Source organism: Saccostrea echinata, unplaced genomic scaffold (assembly GCF_033153115.1).
Source record: "Saccostrea echinata isolate AGI-Se365-2 ecotype Australia unplaced genomic scaffold, CSIRO_AGI_Sech_v1 ptg000009l, whole genome shotgun sequence".
NCBI classification, from domain to species: Eukaryota; Metazoa; Mollusca; class Bivalvia; order Ostreida; family Ostreidae; genus Saccostrea; species Saccostrea echinata.
Window position 1 is genome coordinate 32,117,787 of NW_026889758.1, and position 27,400 is coordinate 32,145,186.

Sequence of the window (27,400 nt, forward strand, 5' to 3'; positions counted from 1 at the left end):
AAAAGAGAAACTGCTAATGCCTCTAAAGTCACATTTAATCTAGTCAATACAGACCAGAAATGTGGAAGTGTCCAACTAATACATCCACTGGGTGATTGATGAAGAGGAGGGGTGTCTTATTGCTCCCTCAGGAGTCACCAGTAGATCAATAAACCATTCTCTATCTATTCTAGTTAGCATCCTTAATTTGCCAGACTTTTGTTCTATTGATATTCATCAGTTTGTGGGCTAAAATATGAGTAAACTAAAAATACCAAATACTAAAACTTGTTATACTAATAGTAATGTAGTGCAACATTATTTAACATCTATAATAGTGTAGAATATACAAGAAATTTTAATTTAAAAACCTTTTCAGATCTAGATTATTTACACAGTATACAGATCTGAACCTCAAATCATCAAAGTATTTAAAAAAAAACAAACAAACAAACAAACAAACAAACAAAAAACCTTGCTTTTTTTGTAGGCATAGAATGCTTAGATGTGTAAAGGTGGTTTTATATTATTATTGTTACTGCTCATACACTAGTATTTAGCATCTTATTCAACCAATAATAGTCCATATTATATATAAGCATGTATAGATCATACAAATTATAAAGATAAGTTACTAGTAATTATATGTATATGACTTGTACATATATGTATTTAAAAGTATTTCCTCAAAGTGTTTTTATTAAGAGTTTGAAATGTTCTTTTTTTTGTAAGAAATCTTACAGTTATTAAGGAAGATAATTTTTTTTATGGGATTGAGTTTGTTACACAGGGAAATGAGTCAGTTTTCTTGTTGGTCTTAACTGATCAACAAGGAAATGAGAAACTCTTCCCACTGTGGCCTCTATCTATATTGAGGAGAATGCAGTCTTACTGTAAGTAAATTCACTTTCTATTAAATCTGGACAGCTGCTGTAAACAATACCCTTCTAATCCTCCCTTGTCAGAATCGTAATAACCCAGCGCCCCATCGAACCAAGTTCAACCACCAATGCCTCTGAACTTAAGTGCTGTGTTAGTAAATATGTATATCTCTCTTTGAAGGAACATGTTTTGCTGAAGTACTCCCAATCAGCATCAAAAGCCTAAAAACAGATAAACTGTGCTGGAATAAATTGTGTCTACTTGAACCTGACAACTAACACAAGATTTCTGTGTAGCCCCTATGTTTGACCAATGCCAGATTCCCTGCGTTATTGATCTGCTGTTGGTGTATCTGTCTTTCTCTGGCTTATGAATTATTCTTACTCTTACTATAAACACCAACTTGCACTGTGTTTTTCTCCTGCTGACATTTTGTATAGTGAGTGTTGACAGACAGTGTTGCATGGGAATCGCTGTAGTGTCTTATTGGGTCTGTTGTCCAAAAGTTGAGTTTTAATTTCACAGAAAAAAAAATGTGCTTTTATATATTACATACATATCTATGGAATTTGACTTGCTAACACAGAGGAATTATTTTTCTGGAAGACAAACTTTTGTTAATGAAAAAGGTACAGATTTATTACTGTTTAATTTTTTCCCTTGCATAAATATTGATTGTTAAACATTTCTATTTTCCTTTACGTATTTTAAATGAGTTCTTTGTATATTGTTATATCTGGCTCATTTAACCTGATATTCTAGCGGGGATAAGGTAATTTAGAAGGGCCTGTGTATAGATTGTGGATTTTATAAAACTTGTTGTGTCATATTGCAAACATTGGGTATAGCCATGACAATTTTTACGGCTATTTATAGACTATCTATTACCCCCAGGATTTTACAGACATGTGTTTACTGAGATAAAACATAGTTTAGGAATACATGGATGTACACTTGTTTGTATGGTAAGAAATTCTTTGTAGGTAGAAATACTGAATGCTCTGAATGCATTATGAAAAATATCTTTAATGAATGAGAATTTGAGTCAGATTGCATATTTTCATTTGCAAGTATAACAAAAAATGACTGGTAAGGGTACAAACATTGTGTATGAAGGATATCTATAGAAGTATCTGTATAAATTTGCAGGTTGAATTAGTACATATAGTTAGTGTTGAGGACATCCCTGTTCATCGTACAGTATATATGGGAGTAAAGGCAGGAAGTGGATGTTTCTGCTGTTGTGAAAATGTTACTGGTTACATGAACACTTGATAAACTTTAGTCAATTAGGCCAACAAAAAAAATGATTTGTTTAATATACTCCGACTGACCCATTAAAATTGCCCCTACTCAAATTATTTTTTGCAGAACTTCAAATTCTTTTTTTTTAAAATAGGAAATTACAGATCATCTGTATTGTTTTTCATTTCTCTTAGACACTTTTTAGATAGAAAACTTTTACAACAACAGATATTAAATCCATTTACTGTCTGATGTATAATGCAAACATCATTGAATTTCTATGTTTGTGTTTTTTATGACATTTATCAATGTGTAAGATAATTTAAAAAAAACAACTACTTACCGGTAATCTAATTTGAAAATATGGGTCAGTGTACATCAAACAACAACAACAAAATAATAATGATGGCCTTAGATGAGACAGAGAAATTTTTTTAATTAGTCTTGGGATAAATATTCTCTAAGATTAGAAGTAAAATTGTCAAAAGTTATATTGTCAGTCATGGTGTTAAATACCTGGACAGTGGAGATAGATCAGACTTCATTTGGAGGGGGAGGTAGAACTTGTATAATTATTTTTACCCTGTCTTCTAATAATAAAGTTTTTGAGGAATTACCATTTAATAAATTTTCTAGTTAAAATCTTGGCAATTTATGTCATAGGTGTTTGAACTACTGAGTTTGTAGTTATCTCCATGTAACACATTTTTGCCGAAATTTGTAGATTTGTTTTGTTGATATCTGGCTGATGTAGGTTGAATTGTTGTGTATCTCTCAGACCCTGTTGTTGATATCTGGCTGATGTAGGTTGAATTGTTGTGTATCTCTCAGACACTGTTGTTGATATATGGCTGATGTAGGTTGAATTGTTGTGTATCTCTCAGACCCTGTTGTTGATATCTGGCTGATGTAGGTTGAATTGTTGTGTATCTCTCAGACCCTGTTGTTGATATCTGGCTGATGTAGGTTGAATTGTTGTGTATCTCTCAGACCCTGTTGTTGATATCTGGCTGATGTAGGTTTGAATTGTTGCCTATCTCTTAGCTCAGGGTCATGACGATAATAAGAGCTGTCTGTAACAGACAAAAAGAACATAGAATCCCCTGTCTTTGTGGTCAGAGTCAGAGACTTGTACAGGAAAAAGTGAGAGATGTCGTGAGGGAATGTGCTGATTAAACTTTGTCATCCTAAATTCACCTGACATGGAATGTAACGAGATATAGGGCTTGTGTGTGTAAATTGTTACATGCTAAAATGCCAGGTCACATTATTACCAAAGTCAGACAATTAATTCATGGTGCACTGACAGTACTGTATGTAGCATGTCATGATGTGTGATGGGTTTCCTAAAGAGAGAGTCTGTTTAGACCTTAGATTTTTATGATTCATTTTTTTTTTTTGATTTTCGGAAAAATGTACCATGAAATAACTGTATATCAGGATCATTAGTGACAAAAGAATGAATTCTGGTTGTTTGTGTCACCCTGTTCTCCTTGTAAATGTCTTTCTTTTATCTGATTCCTTCAAACATTTTGTTTACATCTTTATAATGTATTGTACTTTAATGAACAGAATCAACAAAAAAGGCAGACAGTTTTGGTCCATTTAGATTCCAACTAAAACTTGAATGATATATCATGTACATTTAGTAGGTGAGGAATATTTAAATGTGAGCAATGCAGCATTGTAAATCATTGTAAAACTGCAGATGACTTAACAAGCTCATTAATTATGTGGTATGTAAATGACTGACAAAAAAAGAACCAGTGGTAATCTTCTTATAGATCTAATCTATAATCTGTGTTTAAAATGTGTAGGAGAGCTGGCCCTTCCTTATACTTTGTTAGAGCATGTTTCTCACTTTTTAGCCATTTTGTCAGACTGCTTTGAGACATGAAATGCATACTCATGAGTTTAGTAATAGAAAGGTGTGACACTTGATCATTAAATTGAATGTGTGAAATCGAACTAATACTTTCTATGTATAATTTCAGAATTTGATATGGAACCTTACAAACATTTAAACCACTGGACATTAAATTCTCAATAAAAGGAACCATGAAATGGCTACTATAGGACTTGTGATGGGAACAGGAATGTTTACACACTTCAAAAAAGGAATTAAATTTAAATGAGTCTTGTCAGTGAACAGTGTTCCACTATGGATGGCAAGACTCTTGCCCTTCCCTCACCCACAGTGGTCAGTCCGAACCGTGTGGGTTTGGTACGGAGGACAAGTATGGAAACATACATGGTGCGTATTTATCCAGATCCTTTGATAAATGAGTGTGATTTTACTTCGATAGAGGCTGAAAAATGTACAACTGCAGCTGAAATTGTAAAAGTTGCTGTGAAAAAGTTACAGCTTGGAAATCCAGAAAAATATGAACTTGCAGAGGTCTTATCCTCAGGGGGACAACTATGTAAGGAGAGACGGCTAGAGCCAACTGAAAATCCAGTGCGAATAAAGTTACTTTGGCCCAAAATGGCTGGGAGTAATGTTCCTGCATATAAATTTTTTCTTAGAAAAAAAGATCATGAAAGCATAAATCGAACCTCATCTTGGCGAGAAATTTCTAGTGATTCAAGTCGTGTGGATTCTTTTCTTATGACATTCCTTAAACAGCCAACCAATAATAAGGAATATCCAGATTTGTGCAACCTTCCAGATTTAAATGAGATGACGCTGTTGGAAAACATCAAAAACCGTTTTGAACATGCACATATTTACACATATGTAGGATCAATCCTTATAGCAGTGAACCCTTTTAAATTTTTTCCCATATACAATCCCAAATATGTGAAAATGTACCAGAACAGAAGACTAGGGGAGCTACCTCCTCACATCTTTGCAATTGCAGATGCTGCCTTTTATACTATGCTCCGTAAAAAGAAAAATCAGTGTATTGTGATTTCAGGGGAGTCAGGGTCTGGGAAAACAGAGAGCACAAATCTTCTTCTGCACCACCTTACTGCACTGAGTCAGAAAGGTTCACATGGCAGTGGGGTGGAACAAACAATTTTGGGAGCGGGACCTGTGTTAGAGGTAAGGCTGAACATGATGGAAGTTTCATGTTTGATTTTACAAGACACTACACTTCATCTTTGCAGATTTTTATATGAGAAACACTAGTGACTTTAACATAACATACAGTGTACATAAACATGTAAAGTATGCTGACATAACAAGGGATAAATCTACTTAGTGTTCATGTACGTTACATATAAAAGTGTGTCTTTTTTAACAAGGGTAATCTACACGATGTACATGTACATGTAAAGTATGCCAACATTAACAAGGGTAAATCTACACAGTGTACATGTAAAGTTTGCCTACATTAACAAGGGTAAATCTACACAGTGTACATGTAAAGTATGCCAACATTAACAAGGGTAAATCTACACAGTGTACATGTTAAGAATGCTGATATTAACATGGGAAAATCTATGTAGTGTACATGCAAAGTATGCTGCCATTAATAAGGAAAAATTTACACAAGTGTACATGTAAAGTATGCCTACATTAACAAGGGTAAATCTACACAGTGTACATGTAAAGTATGCCTACATTAACAAGGGTAAATCTACACAGTGTACATGTAAAGTATGCCTACATTAACAAGGGTAAATCAACACAGTGTACATGTATAAAGTATGCTGACATTCAGATGATGATGTGTGCTGTTTTTAAATTTAGCCTGATATTTCCTGCTGGAGGAGGACAGGAGATAAACATTGTCGTTGTTAGGAAGGATACACTCTTGAGTCACCATCAGCCACAGGGAAAATCACCTCACTGGCTTAACCTTACACAGTTGCATTTTAGTCATTACCATGTCTCACCAAGAGATTTCAGTTTTCTCTTGTCATCAAGTTTTTCAAAATTGAGTTTTGACTGGTAAAGGGATTAGGATTAGTGTCCTTGTAAACATTTTCACTGCAAATTAGTTTAAACATTTTGCCTGGTTTAGAACAAATGCCTGACATGACAATGCAAATATTTACATAAACTTATATTTTGCAAGTGCTCTGTCATGAAAAGATGGTTATGATAATTTGTAGGCAGGAATGAAGCATATGTAATAATATGAGTATATATTTAGGTATACATACAATGTTTAAATATAAACACACAAACATTAATTTAGTGGAGGATAGTCATAAAGTACATTCTATTACACAGATAGTGTGACATTGTGAGAAATCATCATATATATGTTACATTTATAGTAACCATGGTAACTATATGTTGTATTTTTTTATTCTGCAGTTTTCGCTTGTTGAAAGATATCTATACATATCAAATTTTAATTCAATACAACATACCTGCAGGTTTTGTATGCAAGTGAATGTTAAATGAAAGATGCCTTTCAGATTGCAGTATATCTATAGGTGACTGCATTCTTGTTATTGAGGACTGCATTATGATTTTGGCAGATTTTGGGGGATGATATAAGAAGCTTATCGTAAGCCTTCAGTGTTTTGAATGTTCATATCCCCACTGAGAATTCAATACCATTTTATCTGAACTTTGCAGCAGCTAAACTGGAAATGCTGATATTATTAGGATGAAAAACACAGATAAATTTACAAGTGAAAGGTGATTTATTTGTGGGTTATGTGGGGAATGCATTTTGCTTACCATGTTGAAAAGATAAAATGCTGTCAATCTGGAGGAGTTTGAGGGATCTAAGTGAACATGGGGACTAAGGAATGTCTTAATTAAGATATAGTGACAACACCAAAGCTCCCCCTCTCTCTTTTACTTCCACTATAGGCACTGCAGCTGTTTTTAAGATGTCTGCAACATTTTGAATGGATATACTTGTTTAATGTATTAATTTTTTTATAGGCTTTGTTCTCATTTCAAAGCAACTAAAGCATGATTATAAAAATTGATTCTTTCTGTATTAACTACAACTTTGTTGAGGTAGAGGCCAGTTTGTGCAGTGTTCAAGTTATTGATTTGAGTGAATTCAATAGAAAACACAACTAGTGTTGTTGAAAAAACACATATGTATATATTTAAAAAAAAATACATATAAACATATATATATGCTTTAACTTTACCTGTAGGTGTCTGAATGGTTACAGCAGCATAACATTTTGTATTTCTGGTAGATTCAATCTCTGATTTACACTGTAGAATGTATTTGACACTTGATGATGTGTTTACAGTTTATAAACCTAAATTGTGTATATTGCAGAAAGTGTTTATTGTCTATGAGAAATCTATACACAGGCCTTGAAACCTGCAGAAAAGTGAAATGTCCAGAGGTTGGTGTAGGAAATTAAAAGTCCTTATGTCTTGTGGAATACAAAACAAGTGAAGAAGTGTTTTATCTGGCTAAATACCAGGACAGATTAAAAAAAGCTGTAAAATGTACAGAAATTCTCATATTGAAGTCGAGTTGTCTGAGTCTGATATGACAAAATACATGCTGAGTAACTGGTTGTGATTTTTGTTGCATGTTTATATTTACTCAAGACATAAGATGATGTAACTTCTCCTAAGAATTCCTTTGAAATAGTTTTTTAGTTCCCAATTTTAAGAACTACCACTAATGATGAATGATGTAATTGAAATTAAAGTCAGATGATACAAGACTGGGACTTGAACCATCTCTACATGTGATGCACAGCAGTTTGTCAATTCATTTCATGAAATTTCCTTGGTTGAAAAGTATCAAGTCATACTTTCTTGAATTTTCAAATCTGAAATACGTTTCTTAAGGCTTGTACACACGACAAGGCTTGCCTTAAAAGTGTAAAACAAAAGTCTAGCCTTAACAAGTATACCCCCCTAATATATGTTTTTTCAAGCCTTACAAGTCTGACTTACAAATAGAGTACTGCTTGAATTTTCTAAATACAAGACTTAGCTCACCTTTTCTTCTTGGCCTGAATGAAAACCATTAAGCCAAATGTCAATCTGAATTTTATTTACATGTATCAAACTATATACATGTGTAGATTGCAGTGAACACATGGTATTTTCAAATGAAATAATGTAAATACAAACGTATCCACAAATGTTTCTGTGTGAATGCAGTGGTCAGTAAAATTATTGCCAGCTTGCAGTAACATTGTCTATTTTGACAACTGAATGCGCTTAAAAAATCTGGGATTTATGGAAATGTAAATGTTTATAATCTAAGATTTGCCTTAACCTGTGGACATAAAAGTCGTACATTGTAAGATTGAAATTTATAAAGCAAGCCTTACTGTGTGTACCTGCCTTTAGATGTACATATTTCAAGTCAAAATAAAGCTAATTTAAACATAAGCATAGATTTTCCACAAATGCCATAGTTTCAATCTGACAGACAGTGAAATGCCCCAATATGTACTCATGCCCTTAAAAAGTGCCCATGACCCTTCAAGTGTTCTTCCTTCCTCCCCCCCCCCCCCCCAAAAAAAAAATTAATCTGCCTACTCCCAACCACCCCAACAGACCATTTCACAGGTTGCTTGTTTTTTGTAATATTATTGCATACATATGCATTTTTTAAATCTGGAATTCTGGTTGATAAAATCTCTTAAATCACTGGTATTAACCAACTGTCCATTACTGCAGTAACCATCATCTGACTTGGTGATAACCACAAAAGACATAGCAATGATTTCAAAAAGTCTGAAATTCTCATGTGAAAAGCATGCTTAAAATAAACAAATAAAAAAAAAATGTTTCTTAACATATATATCAATAGCAAAATAATGAAGTGATAACTGATTTATAAACATAAAAACATGCTATAACAATGCATAGAAATTAAATGCTGGAGATGTTTTAAAAATTAACATCAGTTACTGACACAAGATATTGCAATAGATGCGGGCTACTTCTTAGGTGAATGAAAGTTCCATTAATAAATGAAGTAAGACTGAATAAGTTTGATCATGTTGATTTTTAATTTAGGTATTATTACATTTCCAACCAAAGATTTGAAATATGAGATAGAATCACTTTTTTTGTATGTGTGTAGAGACATAGATTGAACTATGATAACCCCTCCTGGATATATGTTTAAGGAATAACTATCTAGTTTTTAGCTCACCTGAGCCAAAGGCTTGAGTGAACTTTTCTGATCAAAGGGTATCCGGCAACTGCCTGCCGTGACCTGTCGTATGTAAACTTTTTACATTTTGACTTCTCATCATGAACTACTGGACCAATTTCAACTAAACTTAATTGCCACAAAGCAATACCTTGGGTAAAGGAGATTCAAGTTTGTTCAAATGAAGAATCACTCCTCCTTTCAAAGGGGGGGGGGGGAATTAATAATTTATTTTATTTAGTGAAAATTTAATGGCAAGGGAGGGTGACAGGGAGTCAAGGTTTGCAATAGGATAATAAACTTTTACAATATGTAGTGAAAAAAGTTTCTTCCTGAAGAACAGCAAAGCCGTGATTAGTCATATATTAAACATAGATTATGGAAGCATCCTAAGTTGGTGTAGATTCAAGTTTGTTCAAATCTCCAGATCATCTGATGCCTTTTCAGAAGTTTTAATTTGCAATTGTTTACATTATTTTTCAAAGTTAACAGTAAATGCAATAGTACAGAACAAATATCAAATTTCATTTGCTCTTTTATTCAATTTATTTTAAGAGGTTTTTAATATTTTCCATTATTTAATGCATTTTTTCATTGTTATTGAAAATTCAAATGTCCCCATTGTAGATGAATCTAATTTATAATCTAGTCTAATCTAATAATCACCCCTATTCTCAATTTACTAAGAATCCTTAACATTTACTGGGGTAAAAAAAAAGCAGTAATTTAATAATGAATATTTCAAGAGAAAAAGTGTGAAAAAAAAGCAAGCAGTCTGTTCCATAGCTGTAGTTTTGAAATTAATCTAAAATGTGGACCATAATTCTTGAAACTTGGGTGTCTTTGCATGCAACTTAACTATAGGAGTACACAATGGAAGATTAAAAGGTCAACTGGTCCTATTCAATAGATTGAAATCTGTCTGTCTGATCTAAGGTTCTGTTCATGGGTTGACAATGTCTAGGTAAATACTGTCACTTTTAATTGAGCATGATAAAGCCCATCCATTGATACCTGTGGTGTAAGTTACCCATAATAAACCAGGCTTGAATTTTCCCCATTAACATTATCAAGAGTGATCAGATTAAAGTACACCTTCATAGTCAGATTTCACTTCAGTCATGTATTGCTGGACTGGCAACAACTAATACTTTTACTTTTTCTCATGCAAGTGTCTGTAGTGGAAAAACTCAATTTTTGCTGAACATAAATAATTTCACATAGTTAATTTCTGCTATAGAGGGCTGCTGAGGCTTATTATTGGAACCACCCACACACTCAGGACCATAAAACTAGCCTGATATAAATCACTGTGAAAAATGACCCTGCTACATAAACATTCTCAGAGACTTCAGGGCTTATTACTACCCCCATTACTCATCTGTTGTGATCAACCTCATTTGTGGATGCTACATTGATGTTGGCCTAGTTCTGTTGAAAGAGATTTTTATTGTTGAATTGGTTTCAATAGTTCAACTGCATATGATCATTATTTTGCACATATGTAAACCTCTTGCTTGGTTTGAAATAGTTTCAGGCTCACCCATCCTACACAACCAATCAGGGTCCTCAAGGTCTATGACTATTTTTCTACCACCCCCACCTACCACAAACAAAAAAAAGTTATTTAGAGGAAAACTTGTATGAAAAATAATTATACTTTAAAACTTTATAGTGCACGTAAAAGAACATTTTTAGAGTGGGATCAGGGAAGAAAAAAATTGAACTGCCTGCAGGTATTGAGCAGCTCAGCAGACTTAAGTTTAGCAGGCACACTCCTTAATTAAACAACTGAGCTACTCATGTAGACATGAAAGGAATATTCACATATAAAATTTATTTTTACCCCCTTAGGACATTAATATATCTGAAAAATTGTAATATTCCCTTTTTAAGACACATGCACCGGGGCATTTTGTCACCTTTTAAGATGGTCCATGGTGTTATCATTGTGAGGTATGTCCACATTTTCTTGTCTTAAAATTGTAAATTAAAAATTATAACTATTTCACTAACAGAATGCAAATTACTTGAAAATGTTATAGTTTTAGAATTGCACCACCATAATTCACCATTAATTGCAGCAAATTCTATTCATTGACAACTTTTGTTTTTATTTGCTTTTTGATGATTTTTCCCTCATTTTAAACTGGGATTTTCTGTGAAATTTGAGGGGAAGGGCATGATTTCTACCTAATTTTGACCATAAAAGTCTTGTCCAGGAATATTTTCTAGATTTCATTGAAATTTCTAACATTATATGTCATTTACATATTATTTAATTTTTAGCTGTGTAACATTAACACTGTGTCATTGTATGTATGATGTGTAATCCCTTAGCTTAATTGTTATGTTTTATGAGGAAGTAGTAAACTTAATGTTTTTTTAATCTATAAAAAGTATTCTTATATATATACAGTGAGATTATTTTTTTTAGAATATTTGACAAAGATTATGGGACTAATACAACTGCTTCAGATTATTTGAGGTGTAGAACATATAGGTAGTCAGTCAGAGGAGATGAATCAGTCTTAATCATTGCAATTAAAGTTCATGCAGTTAATTATGTAAAGCATGTGATAAACACCTTTCTTCTCATTTTGTCATGTTCAGGGTTAGATATAAAGCATATAACTTGTATATATACTATATGACCATGAGTGAGTCATAATTTCATTTTTAAATAATTTTTTCATTGAAAATCCAAATTTTATAAAAATTAACTTATTGTGAGGTCAGTTTTAGTCCAATTTCCATGATTTTTTCACTTAATTCAATACGTTCTATTTCCACTATGGAAGAGTTATACTTCTTAGTGCGCTCTTTTGTGAAAAAGTCGGAAAATGTACAAATCTCGCGGGATTTCTGGGACAAACGTAACATAAACATGTAAACAATATGTTGAATGTCGATGAACAAATCCTAACAAAATGCAAATGAAATATTTTATTGTTGTGGACTTTATATACATCAAGAGTAAGAATGACAACGATATCAATTTATATCTATTGTTGATTGTATGTATCTATTTATCGTATGGTACATCTAATACAATACACATGCCTTGGAAATATATCGTATAGTTTATTAATGGATGATAAATTAAGGGTTCTTGCTCTCTTACATATGTCTTTTAGTTCTTCTATTCTTTAATTGGAATGACAAATACATTTAACATTTAAAATTGGATTGAGATTGGCATGTTTTGTATTTTCCGCAATGCCATTCCGCGCCAAAGGCGCCTCTAATTTTGAAGAGTTCACTAATGGAAATCAAATGTATTGTGAAGAATTTCTTGTCTTAATCACGATGCTGAGCAAAATGATACACTAATCATTATGAGCATGCTGAGAATAATGTATGAAATCATGAAGGCAAAATATCCAACTTCAAATTACTATGGTTTTCTTAACAAATTTTAGCTGTAAAATTTCGATTTCTTCTTTGATGTGTGATATCATTTGAAGAAACTTCAAAAAACTCTGTATTTTATGATGTTTTAGTCATAAAAAATAGCCATAAATAATATTGCAATACTTTTTTAGAAGATAGGCATTTTTTAATGAAATATATAGTGAAAAAATATAATTATGTCTCACTTGTGGCCAGGTACAGTATGTTTATATATATTTATGTACAGTCAAACTCTGTTATATATCGAACTTGACGTGACCATGACCAGATAAAGAGGATTCAAGATAATGAGGGGTAATAAATATTAAGAGAAATTGGTTGTATGTGGGAATGCCAACTTGCTTTTACATATCCTTGGTATTCAAAATATGGGTGTTCAAGATAATGAAGTTCAACTGTATATATATATATATATATATATATATATATATATATATATATATATATATATATATATAATTATATAATCTCTTTATCATATGAGACAACATTTTAACTTAATAATGACTAATTTAAAAAAAAAACAAAAACTGAACAATATAAGACCTGTATATTTTATTTTGTTAAAAAATTTTTAGCCAAATATTTATTTCATGTATGCACACGAAGTCTTGCTTTAAAAAAGGCCATTTTTAAAAAATCTTTTAAAAGGCAGCTTATAGATTTTGATCAGTAAAACTCCTATTAAGGAAGTAGACCTGCTTGTTTCATATTTGTGTAACATTGAGGAAATACATAGGAAAACAATCAAACCGCTCAGGTTGAAAAAAAAGTCCCTGTCTTACAAAGTGCTGGTCTGTAGGTGACAAATCGTAGCCCAGAGTCAACATGTAATGTGTTTATCATGTCTTATGCTTGTTACAACAAAAACACTGGTCTTACACAACTGTAAACAGTTTACAATAAGTAGTCAATGTTTGTGTGTATTTTTTTGTATGATCAATATTTAAGGGTTGTCTTGTAAGTCTCTAATAGTAGACTGAAATTATAACATATTTCTCTTTTGTTGAGCTACCTTGCACTTGCATGTTATTGAGTACAATGTTGATAAAGATGGAAGCAGGTGCTTGCTTCTAAGAAATTTTAATGAGCATACTTTATAGTCAAAACCATCAAAAAGAAGTGTGGAATTTTGTAATTATATTAACTTTGATAGTAATTTCACTGAATATTGCTGAAGCATTTTCACTCTTTTAAATGAACTGCCAGTCAATGATATATCACACCTTACAGCATTTTTTGCATTTATTATAAAAATATTAATAGCATTTCTTTTATGTATTTTCTTAAGTGTATTTGCAGAGCAAAGAATGGTATGTTTCACCAATTTGACCTTCATTATAATAATAGTGTCTGTACCGTAAATAGTGATTGAGATTGATATTATGAAGTTAATTAATTAAAACACAGAGCTTACAGATAGTTAGATGATTCGAACAATTAAGACTTGCCAATTGCCCCAACATATACATGACAAGATATGGATAAGTTTGCTTCTATAGAAGTTCTAGTTTACATGCTGTACATCATCTTGAACAAATGTAAACTGTAACCTGGAGAATTCAAAGAATTTGATCCTGTCCTGAATGAAATCTTGAAAAGGTCAGTGGCATTTTGATGTAAATCATGGCCTGCACCTTGTGAATGGCCCATCTTACCCTGGGGCAGTCCTGGCCTGCAGTTTATAAGGTGTTATAAAATAGCCTTTGTGTTGTGTATTGCTGTCATTTAACACTTCAGCAAGAGTTATAATGACCCTAGTCGACCCTTTGTCATGTCCCTGGGGCTGCAGTTTGCCATTTTGATGATGATGAGGGGACATGTTCACTTTTGTGGACATTGATTCAGTTTATTTGCCTTTTGATTTTACATTATGTACTGTTACATTTGGGTCAATCACAGTGACAGGGTGGATATTTTGCAAGGCTGTTGAATGTGTTCTTATTTTGAAATATCTTTATTAATATTCACTGTGATTTCCTGGATTTTTTACCATGCAAGTTTGGGAAGCTTTTACATTCTTGAAGTTAATGATATATTGCATACAAGATTGTTGCACTGATCTATTTGTGATGAGAAATATTTGGTTATAGATGGATTCAATTAAATTTCTGACAAGTTGTTGGAACAGTCTTCAGTATCTGTATTAAGATGAATGTTTACGATAGAAGGATGTTTGAAATGTGAAGATGTTTGATTGTGACGATAAATCATACACAGAAAGAGAGGATTGTAGAGATGCTGATATCTGTGATCTGTTGGGTTTCTGGAGAGAGGCCTGTGGACTGGTGGTCATTTTTCTGTCCAGTGTCAGTGTAACGGTCACTTTGTCTGCATCCTGTTTACATGTGGGTATACCTTACATTGACACTTGTGTCTCATGAAGTTTCTCTAGATGTAATAAAATCTGCATCTACATTAGTGAAAAATAACTGAATACATGTAAAACACTATAATATATGCATATAAATATTGCAGTCTATTGATGTCATAGTGATCGATACATATATGCACATGTATAAATTAATCTGTATGAAGAAAAGATGAATATTTTATGAAGAATAATAATTTTGGGTATGCCAGGTACACTTGGTTAAAGAGATGTCCAATACAGTATGTGAAAAAGTCATAATTACAGTTTGTTTTGTAAGATTACTATTGCATTATTGTGTACTTCGGGGAAATGGAAATTACTTCTGAATTTTTTGAAATGTTTTCTGTAAGAAAGTCTTATTACGCATATAGTAGTGAAATGTGGTTATAATAATACAATGAAACAATTGGACAAGATAAAATTGTTTAAAATTTGATATTTTGTCTTTTCAGGCCTTTGGAAATGCCAAAACTGTCCATAATAACAATTCCAGTAGGTTTGGAAAGTTTATCCAAGTCAATTACAAAGAAAATGGAATGGTACACGGGTAAGTATTTTTTTTTATGCCCTGCCATGAATATGGCCAGGGTACATAGTGTTTATCATGTCATGTCTGTTGTCCGTTCTCCCATCTTTCTGTCGTCCTGTCTGTCCGACCATCCCAATTTGTGATTATCTCAGTTTCAAAGAGACTATTCATTGACAAGTTATTCTTATCTAAATACATTTACTGATCCATATTGGTGAGAACTATTCAAGTGTATCCAAAATCTTTTATGTTGACATTCCCAATGACTTATGACTTTACTATTTATTGTCACAGTGTATAAAACTCAGTTTTAAAGAAACTATTCAAGATATTTTCATCAAACTTCATTTAATACACATTGATGAGGGATGTTCAGCTGTGTCATAATTTTCTGACCTTGACCTTCCCTGTGACCTTGGCCTTGATATTCCTCATATACCCTAATCTGAAATGAAGAAGCAAGATACATTTCTTTTCATCATGTACATCCATTATTAATGAACCCAGGGTGGGGCATTCATGTCCTATGGACATATTTCTAGTTTTCATTTACATTTTTGTCAGTAAGCTTTTGAAGAAGGAATAAGTATATAATTATTTGAAAACATTTGAATTAATTTGTTACACTTTGATTGTACAGTATATCAAATAAGATCACAGGATGGGCATTTCATTGTACAACAAAGAACATTATACTTTGTCACTTACACTGACTTTTTTGTATTAAACTTATTTTTCTGTGATAGTTACTGTAAATATCCCTGAATTATTACATTCAGAAAGAAATTGTTTTTACGTTATCTCTTCATTTGATAATAATAGCACTCCTAAGTCTCTTCAATGGCATCTGAACACATAGAGTAAGAAAACATGAGGAAGTATATATACATGGCATGATAAACACATTGTCACATTGGCCTGGTGACATTCACAGTAATTCAAAATGTAGAGCAGTAGGGAAGAGGACCAATTAGGACTCCTACAGTCTTATTTATGTCAGTAGGCTCCGCTTTGTTTTTCTTTTGGTCAAATTTAAAATGCAGTTGATTATATATGTGTTTTAGCAGGTTGGTTTGATGGGGAAGAAGATTCTATATATATTAATTTAATAAATTTTTGGTCATCATATAAAAAAGATATACACTTACACTTTACCTATTAAATGAATAGACATTTTATTGTTTTTGTTGTATGAAAAAATCTAAAACTGATATTTCATTTACATTTTCATTACTCTCATGTAACTTTTTCAGTGCAATTGTAGAGAAGTATTTACTAGAGAAATCCAGGATTGTGTCACAAGCTAAAAATGAAAGGTAACATTTCTGTATCCAGCTTTAATATGAGGTTGTGTAAATCATATAACTTTAAATAATAAAAACTAAGTCATAAAATTATGAGTGTATCATTGACATTGTTTTATCATTATCACCTATCTATTGATGCTGTTGGAGCAAGCATGAATGTAACCATTATAAACTAGACACTGGCTTTGATGTTGGTTTGAAATACCATGGACAAGTGTCCAACAGATTTCTGTGATTCAAACTATTACTTGCTTTGCAAGGAAGTAGGAGTATAAGCACATGCCATCTAATGGTCTTGAGAATGCTTGACAGTTTGGCATGTTTTCTGAAACTTTTGTTTTGTAGGAATTACCATGTATTTTATTATCTATTGGCTGGGGCTGATGATCAGGAAAGAGAAGCGCTACACCTGTGTAAACCAGAGGAATACCATTATCTCAGACAGGTAACATTCAGCTTCTTAAACTGGAATATTTATTTACTTTTTATACTCTGATTGCAAATAACAAACTTAACATATGCTTCAGTTATACATAAAGTCAGTAACACGGAAGAGATACATGAAAGTACCTATTTAGTTGTTTACTCAGATTCTAGATTATGCATCAACATTTATTGAGAGAATCGGAACAAATAAAGAGGAATTTCCAGATGAGTTCAATGTAAAGTACATAGCTCTACCTAAATTAAACAGCTGTAGATAATTCTAAATCATGTCTTAAGATGTTAATGCATACATTAGATTATTTTTAAGAGTCCAGGAAATGATAAAAATATAAATTTTCAAATCTTCTACAAAAAAATCTTATGATTGTTACTTATGATGACATCATTTGACTAGTGACCTACCTTAAGACATTGTGAAATTTGTTAGTCTTACATTTGAGTTACCAGTAGTAACCATAGCTTGAAATTGCTGGTAGAGTGAGGACATAAGCAACATTTTATTTTAATGATATGTTTTGCACTTTAATTGATCTTGATGAAATTGCTGTTACTTTTCCAATGCTAACACAGCTGATACTAGAAATCTACATCACTACTGGACAGGGCTATCTATAAAATAATGTTTGTTTGCTCTCATCCGACTCATGACAAAAATATTGGCTCGGTAGGTAGGTTGGAAAAAAAAATTTTCCCCGGAAATTTTAAACATTGATGCTGAATTTTCAAAATCTGATAAAATTGAAGGTATTGATAAAATTAAAGTAGTTGTTGACGGGATAAGAAAATTCCAGAAAGAAGAAAAAAATATTCATTTCCTGGAGGTGTAAAAGAAAAAAATTTGAGTCAAGTGATTTTTAGCCAATTGGTCGGGAGAAGGCAAACAAGCAATTTTTTGAAGGTGGCCCAGGTTGATGGGATTCAGAGTTTAAGAATGGGAAAGTAAATTCCACACAGAGGAATTCACTACTTCAAAAAGAATTTGTTATAATCCCCACCACCTCACAGTATTTAAATGGGATTCCTGTTGACTTTTCAGTTGTCTAAAAAAAAAAAAATTTAAGTAATGATGTAGAAATTGGAATAGTTCTTCGTTGTAGCAATTTGATAGAGATTGGGATGTTTTAGTTACCTTGGTCAATGATTATTGTATTTTGACAGAGTGGCTGTTACACTTTAGAGGGGGAGGATGAAGTTCATGAATTTGCTCGTCTCAAGCAGTCCATGGAAATGGTGGGCTTCTCCATCCTCACACAGAAAAGGTCTCTACACAGATTTCTCCAGTGCATCTATATTGTGAAAAAATAATGGAATATAGTACACAGAAGGGTCCAAAACGAATTTTAACATCTTTTTCATTAGAATAGAGTAGATTAAAGGCTTGTGATGTGTTTTCTAATGTTGAAATCTGGCCTGTACATATCTTTTGATGATTATGAAATGATTTTGTTCTTCCAGGATATTTTCTGTTATGTCTGCAGTGCTGCTTTTGGGAAATGTAGAGTTCAAAAAAGTAAGTCATAAAATGAAAAATGAACTTGATAAAGCATTCAAAAAATACTTGCTCTTTAATAGATTGAAAATCATTTACATGTTTATAGTAAATTTTCCCCATAGCAGATCTTCCCCCAGAAGGTTTACTACATAGTAAATAAGTACTACTTAGTAAATTTCCCCTCTCTGGAAAGTTAACTCTCCAGTAAACATTTTCCCGCAGAATGTTTCTCCATAAGGTAAACATTCCCCATGCATATTCTTCCCTTGGAATTGAAAACCAGTGATATTCAAAGTTGATGATAAGGGTATTCCTCATTAAAAAAATCTTCAATGAGTTCCTGAGTATTTTAGCACTCTAATTAACTAAACTGATATGATATGGGTATAAATATTGAATTTCAGTGCATGATACATATCAGAATTATTCATCCAAATTGAACTGAATTTCATGTTCAACTCAGCTTGATTGAATAAGATTAAAATGTGTGTGAAAAATCACAAATTTTTGGAATGCAAAGCTGAATTTATATCCAGGTAGAAAATGGCTTTTTTATATGATATATATACATGAGACATCCAGAACTGCAATTTCCTTGTCTGGAATTATTTTTACAACAGTTTTACGTCAGAAGACTGCATGTGATCAAAATTTCAAGCTTGATATTCACAGGTTTCAATATCATAGGATATGGTATTTTATTATTGATAAATATTATTGAAAAATATGACTCGTACATTGTTCATCTGGTTTTTAACATTATCTTGGGGGTTCTTGACATTATTATTAATTTAATAAGTGCCATTAAATGTTGAGTAAAGTTATGTGTTTTTGCTGAAACTCAATTATCTATTTACAAAAGAGGAATAATTAAAAAAAAAAAGCCCAGTCAAAACTATTATCTTTGAAATTTATATTTTATTTATGAATTGCAAAAGCTAATGTACATTGGATGCATGTTTTTAGCTCTACTGGTCAAAGACCAAAAGAGCTTATGAGATAGTAAGGTGTTGGTTGTCTGTCCATCTGTCTGTCTGTCTAGCTGTTTGTCTGTCTGTTTGTCTGTCTACTCCTCCTACAGTTTTGGTCTGATCTCAAAATAATTTGGCACACATATAGACTACACTATGATACATAATTCTGTGTATCAGTTTTTGATTTCGATAAACAGTGTTGCCCTGGTTACTAAAAATAGACATTTCTTTGAAATATTTTCAAAATGCTACTCCTCCTACAGTTTTAGTCTGATTTCAATATTACTTGGCATACAAGTAGACTACACTAAGATACATAACTCTGTTTTATCAGTTATTGATTTTGCTGAAAGGTGTTGCCATGGTTACTAAAAATTTCTAATACCTTCCTAATGTATTTCTTTGAAATACATTCAAAATGCTAGTCTTCCTACAGTTTTAGTCTGATTTCAATATTTTTTTACACACAAGTAGACTACACTAAGATACATAATTCTTTTCATTGGTTTTTGATTTTTCTGAACGGTGTTGCCATGGTTACTAAGAATAGAAATTTCTTTGAAATATTTTCAAAATGCTACTCCTCCTACAGTTTTGGTCTGATTTCAGTGTTACTTGGCACACAAGTAGACTACATTAAGGTACATAATTCTGTTTATCACTTTTCCATGTTGACAAAAAATAAATAGAAATTTCTTTGAAATATTTTCAAAATGCTACAGTTTAGTATGATTGCAATAAATCTTGCCACAAAAAAGACTATACCAAGGATCATTTCTTGATTTATTGCTGTTGCAACGTTTCAAGTCTAAATGCTAAGTACTCTTCTCTTCCTTCGTTCTAAGTATAAACCAGTAGAGCTATAGTCTCAGCAGAGACTTCTGGTTCTATTTTAGAAAGGGGACCAGCATCATGATGAAAGTGTTACCATCAAAAACCTGGATGTTGTACAGACTGTATCGGGTATTCTAAAGGTGAGCTAAATATACAGTTAATTTTCTCAGTAATAAAGTTTTTATTGATTTCATTAAATTTTTTTGTTAAAATTCTGTTAACAAGTTCAAAGATGATGTCATTTGCAATTTCTGATGTCAAAATAGAGGGATGATAAGTTTGTGTAATCAGCATAGAAAATTAAAGCACAATTTTAGAATTGGATGTGTAAGTTTTACGAAAGCACTTTGTTAGAGTTTGTAGACATTTTCTTTTTCTCATGGATTTCAATTTGGTAATACCTGTATAAGCGGAAATTTTAGCAAGGATTCAATTTTGGCATTTTCAGTGAGGATGCTGCGATCAGCAAAATTAAAAATTGCTAACAATTAATTTTGCAATGGAGTAAACCCAGACTTTCTAGGCATTTTAAAATTGCTAAAATTATTTCTCGCTAAGATTTAATACCAATTTTTTAGGACAAAGCACTAAAATTGCGCCTTGCTAAAAATTCCACTTATACAGTATTAGAATTTTTTAAATGTGTTTATAAAATTGTATTTATGAAAATGATCAGAACAAGATGTTTATTTCTTTTTCAGTGCTATTTGTCTCAAATTACTGATGCAATACACACCTTAATTGCGGAACAATTTGCTTTTGATGTGATAAGAAGCAAGAATTTTAATTGTTTAATTGTCTTTTTAAGGTGAAAGAGAAGACACTGGTGGAGGCCTTAACACAGAAGCGAGCCACTGCTGGAGACGAGACTGTAGTCATGAACTACAGAATGCAAGATGTAAGAACACATTCTACCTTAGTGCTGCATAAATATGTACTGTTACTTACAAGCTGAATCAAATTAATTTACAGTAAAACTCGGTTATAAGGAAGTCAGCAGGACCTTAAATTTTACTTCTATATAACTGATATTCTTTATAGCCATGTATAAAATATAGTGAAAAATCTTCTATGGGATTTGTAAAAAGTAGTCTGTATAACAGAGATTTCCTTATAAGTGAGTTCTTAACTTCTGTTTTTCTTTTGAGTCATTTTAGTCTCTTGTGTTTCTCCCCCCTGCCAATCATGGTACAAATAATGTATATATTTCTTCAAAGTGATGTTGCATGGGAAATAAGTCTATTCTTCATTTTATCATGTTTTAGGCCATAGCCACTCGTGATGCCATGGCGAAATGTTTGTATGGAGCACTGTTTGACTGGATTGTTCTCAAAGTGAATCAAGCTCTGCTAGCTAAGAGACACAACAGTGATCATCAGGTAAAGTACCCCTACCCCCTTCTCCCCCCCACCCCTACCCCATCTAACTCCCAGGCAGAGGATTAAATGTTCTTTATGTTTAGTATTAATAGTACAGTATGGAAAAAGAAATCAGAAAGATTAAGGAACATCTTTGATGATTGTAGCTGGTACATGTAATTCTAGTTTAATTTATGAAGGAGAAAGATTCCTTGTGAATTTGATATTTAAAGATGGTATATTAATTCAACCACTGTTAATGATTGCACCATGATATCACCATATTTGGTTTTCTATTCGATGTCTATAATTTCAATTCTGTGTCCAGAATTTATATATAATAAAATATGAGTCATCTCTTTAGCATTAATTTGGATAGAGGAGATTGGCTACTTATGGCTGTATTGTTTTTATTGTTGTGTAAGTTGAAGTAATGATGAATTATACAATTTGTTTACTATGCAATTGTTTGAAAAAGGTACAGGGCATGTACATTTACATCTCAAAGGATTATAGGAATTGCCTTCCTGACTTAAATGGTGGGGAAATGTTATGGGTTCTGTTATTATGTGTGGTACAGTTTGATTTATTGAGTTATGTTTAAGCTATAATAAGCTAGTCATTATTTTATGTTTAGGATGTATTTTCTGTGGTAAGTCTATGCAGTGTATTTTGTTCTGAGTACATGATGTGCTGTGCATGATGATAAATGTAAGATTTGGCCCACAGAGGATGAAATGTTCAGCTGATTTGCATGGAATGATATTTCATGAACTGAGATTGACTTTTAAAATGTAGTTAATAGTGATAGTTATGGTGCATTGTGTCGTCTTATGAATCAAGAACTCCTGTGTATGTTGGATGTTGTGACCCCCCCCCCCCCCCCAAATCATTCTTTGGTGTCACATTGACCTACAATGTACTTATGTGCTCTAGAATTAGTAAGATAAAATGTGTAGACCAGTATTTTGTTTGAATAAATTAGTCCTTGTTTCTCTCTAGATTTTGATTCCCTTCATATAATTGGAATGTTTTGATTCATCAAGTTTAATTGAAGAGGTGGAATTTTAATATAAGACTTGTTATGTCATATACAGACTACTCAGCTGATCTGTGTAAAGAAGCTAATGATTTAAGAAGAAAACTAGGATAATTCAAGCATATAAACCTTGTAAAGGTGCTGCCTAAATAAATTCCAAATAGATATTGTTTGTTGTGGTTGACTCCTCATCAAGCTCATGGAGACAAATAAGTTTACTATCATTTCAATCCAAGTTAAAACTAGTACAATTTGACATGCCTGTATTTTGGATTTAGTGTTTGTTTATTTCTTGGTTTTAATTTAAAGTTTTCATTCTTGAAGTAAGAAAACAGGAAAAGAGGCATTTTAATTACTGATATTGATCTAGTTTATTTATAGTCCTGTGTGCATGTTTTGAAATTTTAGTCTGTTTAACAATAATTCCTACAAGAGGAGAGTTTGTGCCAGATTTTGTATTTTTTATTGACTGTAATCTTAATTTAGTGGAATTAACATAATTTGGCAGGTTAGAGGACTTTTTTTTCTGTGCCATTTTATAAATACTGGCAAAACATAGTTTTACATGAATGTATTCAACTAACAGTGTTTTCCCAAAGAACTGGCTACCGGCCAAATTGACCACTTCAGTTGATAAAAATGCCGCTTTGAAATTATAAAAAAAAAAATCAAAATTTGATTGTTGTACAGTCCACAAAGATTTGTCATAAACCTCAACCCAAATCCTGTTGGAATTGATCTCTAACCCGTTTCTTTGAAATAAAGGGAAAACACTGATTCAATTGAAAAATAGCTAGTGCCAATTCAGATTTTGCCAAATAATCCCATCTGACCTATATTTATGCCAAATTTTGAAATATACTTTAATAAGTATGCATACAGTATTACATTTTTCAGATATAATTGAATGTTCTGTATTTTTATGAATACCTGATCACAAAATTACAACAACAACAAATTTTATTTTTTCTGAATCATGTTTTCAAGATGGATTGCTGATTTGAATCTGAGAATTTTAAGTTCATTTTGTTCCTGTGTTACTTACTCATGTGTACATTGTACTTTTGTATAACACATTTACCCTATTTATTCACAGGGAAACTCTATAGGTGTGCTTGACATCTTTGGATTTGAAGATTTTAGCAAAAATAGCTTTGAACAGTTTTGCATCAATTATGCAAATGAGCATCTACAGTATTATTTCAATCAACACATATTCAAGTTTGAACAAGTAAGTATTTTTTTTAACATCTCCTTCATTTGTTTTATTTCTGAAGATTATGTACTTCCACTTCCTGTGTCATAGGACAATGTGTGTTCATATGCATACTTTAAGAGTCTAGAAAATGCTGTATAATTTAAGGAATTTTAATCAGATTTATTTTGGTGTTATGACCATTTATTAATAATAATTCCAGGAAGAATACAAGAAGGAGGGGATTCAATGGAAGAACATTGAGTTTATAGATAACACTGGCTGTCTAGAGCTTTTTTCAAGGCGGCCAGATGGACTGTTCTGTCTACTAGACGAAGAGTGCAAGTATGTGTTCTGTACATACTAATTTTCCATCATTTATGATTTGCATTATGTTAAACAGTGTTTGTTAATTTGGCTGCCTTTATAACTTCTGATAAATTTTCAGGTTGTGACATTTTATGTATTTCAGTTTTCCTGGTGCTACAAATGAAACTTTACTTTCCAAATTCAACCACCATCACAAAGGCAAAACATATTACCAAGTGCCAAATGTCAGAGAGGAGTCCTTTGCTATTCTTCATTATGCTGGCAAAGTCAAATATCTAATCAAGGCAAGAATTCATATTGAAGTGAAGATACATGTACAAGATTTTTTTAAGTTCAATCCAGCTTGTAGATTTCTAAAAATATTTTTAAAAAATATATATATATATATATATATCTTTTTGTAGGACTTCAGAGAGAAGAATGTGGACCAGGTTAGACCAGACATTGTCAGTGTGCTGAAGAGCAGCAATCTGGCATTCCTCAGGGAATTGACAGGTGAGATCCCTCACAGCAATGACCAGTTGATGTCAGTTTTGAAAGTAGCTTTACCATTAACATTTGTGTATGTTTCCAACTTTGATCAAGTAGATGACAGTACTTCTTATACCTGATTGTAGGTTTGGATCCAGTAGCGGTGCTTCGATGGTCTATCATCAAAACTCTAGTCAAGAGTGTGTTTGCTTTCATAGCAGCTGGGCGAACCTACAGGAATAATGGGGGTGGGTGGAAAAGAAGTTATAAATTAGTTAAACATTTAAATGTGATTTGTTCACCTTTTTGTACTAAAAATTCTATTATACTCAGAGAAATGGAAATAATAGTTCTTGAGTTTGGGTTAAAAAAAAAATTCTGTTTTGCTGAAAGGAAACAAAATTTTGAATTAGTATGGCGTACCCTTTTTAATAAAGCAGTTAACTGGTTTCCCACTTTTATTTTGCTTTAAAAATGAATTAAGAGAGCTTTTCTTTTTTTCTTAGGAGTAAAGAAGGATGTTCAAAAGCAAAATAGAAAGAACTCTTTTGACTTTAATCTGGTGGCAGGAGAAAACCTGTTGAAGTGAGTTGTATCCAGCTACTATTTTCGTACACAAATCCAACATACTCTCTTCTCACATGAATACCCTGAGTTATCTCCCTTAGCACAGCTGGTTATTTTGTTTAATTTAAAAGATTACAGAGGAAAAGAAATATTGATCACAATTACTAATTATTGCTTAATGCAGTAAAGATAACCAGGTGTTGTTCTCTGCCTGTCTTCAGATATGCTGTATCTCTTCTACGTTTGGTATCATTTACTTGACATTTTATTTTATTTCAACAAAATTGTATGGGTATTAATCAAACATTTATCTTCTGAATTATGTCTTGCGGCTCATAAATTTTAAACTTCTGGCTTTCATTATATACATGTATCTGAAGCACAGTTTCCAAATATATGCAAAAGAATCTAAACTCTACCTATATATGCCACAAATAGAAATTAGTAACAAAACATAAAAACTGTTTGATGTTTTGCCCAGTAAATAAAGCATTCTTCATACAGTCCTACCTCAGAGTTTGGAGTCCTTCATATGAATAAAAATTATTGCACTTTGGGACATTAACTTTTTTTAAAAAAAGAGAGAGAAAAGGTTCCATATTTTTTTGCACATGTTGAAATATCTGACGTTAGACTGTATTCCCTATTGGACTTGTCCTGATCTTGGCTTTGATTTTGTAGTTACATGTATTTTTTGTCCAGATTTTAAGTTGCGTGTGATTTTGTGGCCTCCATTTTTCTGTTATTGTTAAACCACAGATTCTACACTATAGCCAGTACCATGAAACTTTTACGCTCCATTCAGTAAGTTTGGAAGCCTGAGGTTTTTATTTGTTTTAAGTGTGGGCTTGTTGAAAGGTGTGATTTTTCTCTCTTCTTAACAAGAAAACTAAAATTTGATATTGTCAGTTTGTAATTTTGTTTTGTTGTGCTGAATTTTGATTGTTAAAACTGTCACCATCTTCAGAAATTTAAAAAAAAAAAGTGTAGAATATTTTTTGACAATTGGCCTAGTTTTATATTATTTAAGCAAACTTTAAATTGCAGTTTTGAAATTGTGTTGAATTTGATTTTAGATACACTTAGCTTTTAGATATGTTTATTTATTTTTTTTGCATGATTTTGTAATTATTTATGTTGTATATCTTAATTTTCTTCAGCTGTATGAGTCACTGAAGGATTTCTATTTCCTTTAAGGGTTTATTGTGCCTAGTTGCTAGATTGCTTTCCGTTATCTCCCTTGCATGATTATATGTATGTATAGAGTTTTCTCATCCTGATTTCCCTGCAGTAGTCAACACAAACGAGGACACCAGCCATACTCTCCTCTTCACATACTCCCTGACATGGATGACAGTGGACTTCCTGATGATGACAGTGTATTTTTAGACTTACAGCGGAGTCCCAGTGAGGTTCACATGTCTGATGAGGAAATTCGGATTTACAGAAAGGCCAAACATGTTATATTGTATGTTCCTCTGCATGCTGGCATTTTGCATGATTCTCTTACTCTTTCCTACTTCTTATTTTGCCTTACATTTTTTCAACATTAATGTTTTTGTTGTCAAAATACAGTTGATGCAAGTGCTTTATATGAGATAAACATCAAGTAATTTAAAATATAATTGATATTCAAAGTTTTAACAGGTCTAAAAAATTTGGAAACATTTTTGGACAGTTTGGAAATGAATAAAAAATCATTTTCTCTAAAGCCTTTTCTTGAAATTTAATTTTTAAACCTTTTTAAGGCATAGTTTTAAAAATTCAGAACATATGTTTTCAGGAAAAACAAGTCATTCCGACCAAAACCAAGACCCCCAACAGTAAGTCAATTCTTTAGGAATGAGTTCTTAATGATAACATGAGAAGTCAAGAGAACTGTTTTTTAACATGTATTTGGCTATC

General features: G+C 32.2%; 1 protein-coding gene across 1 annotated transcript in view; it reads left to right on the plus strand.

The window, feature by feature from the left end:
• The first annotated feature begins 754 nt into the window (after positions 1 to 754).
• LOC133182223 (unconventional myosin-IXa-like) overlaps positions 755 to 27,400 on the plus strand; it is a 56,574-nt gene continuing 29,928 nt past the window's right edge. Inside the window, exons 1-19 of the mRNA XM_061316977.1 lie at positions 755 to 872; positions 4,101 to 5,152; positions 15,405 to 15,499; positions 16,735 to 16,797; positions 17,134 to 17,233; positions 18,394 to 18,494; positions 18,691 to 18,745; positions 20,598 to 20,675; positions 21,344 to 21,433; positions 21,801 to 21,914; positions 22,531 to 22,545; positions 24,029 to 24,163; positions 24,351 to 24,472; positions 24,600 to 24,741; positions 24,862 to 24,952; positions 25,075 to 25,176; positions 25,435 to 25,513; positions 26,787 to 26,963; positions 27,279 to 27,318. Of these exons, the coding sequence (XP_061172961.1) occupies positions 4,238 to 5,152; positions 15,405 to 15,499; positions 16,735 to 16,797; positions 17,134 to 17,233; positions 18,394 to 18,494; positions 18,691 to 18,745; positions 20,598 to 20,675; positions 21,344 to 21,433; positions 21,801 to 21,914; positions 22,531 to 22,545; positions 24,029 to 24,163; positions 24,351 to 24,472; positions 24,600 to 24,741; positions 24,862 to 24,952; positions 25,075 to 25,176; positions 25,435 to 25,513; positions 26,787 to 26,963; positions 27,279 to 27,318 (2,514 nt within the window). The 5' untranslated portion in view covers positions 755 to 872; positions 4,101 to 4,237. The remainder of the gene's footprint in view (positions 873 to 4,100; positions 5,153 to 15,404; positions 15,500 to 16,734; positions 16,798 to 17,133; positions 17,234 to 18,393; positions 18,495 to 18,690; positions 18,746 to 20,597; positions 20,676 to 21,343; positions 21,434 to 21,800; positions 21,915 to 22,530; positions 22,546 to 24,028; positions 24,164 to 24,350; positions 24,473 to 24,599; positions 24,742 to 24,861; positions 24,953 to 25,074; positions 25,177 to 25,434; positions 25,514 to 26,786; positions 26,964 to 27,278; positions 27,319 to 27,400) is intronic.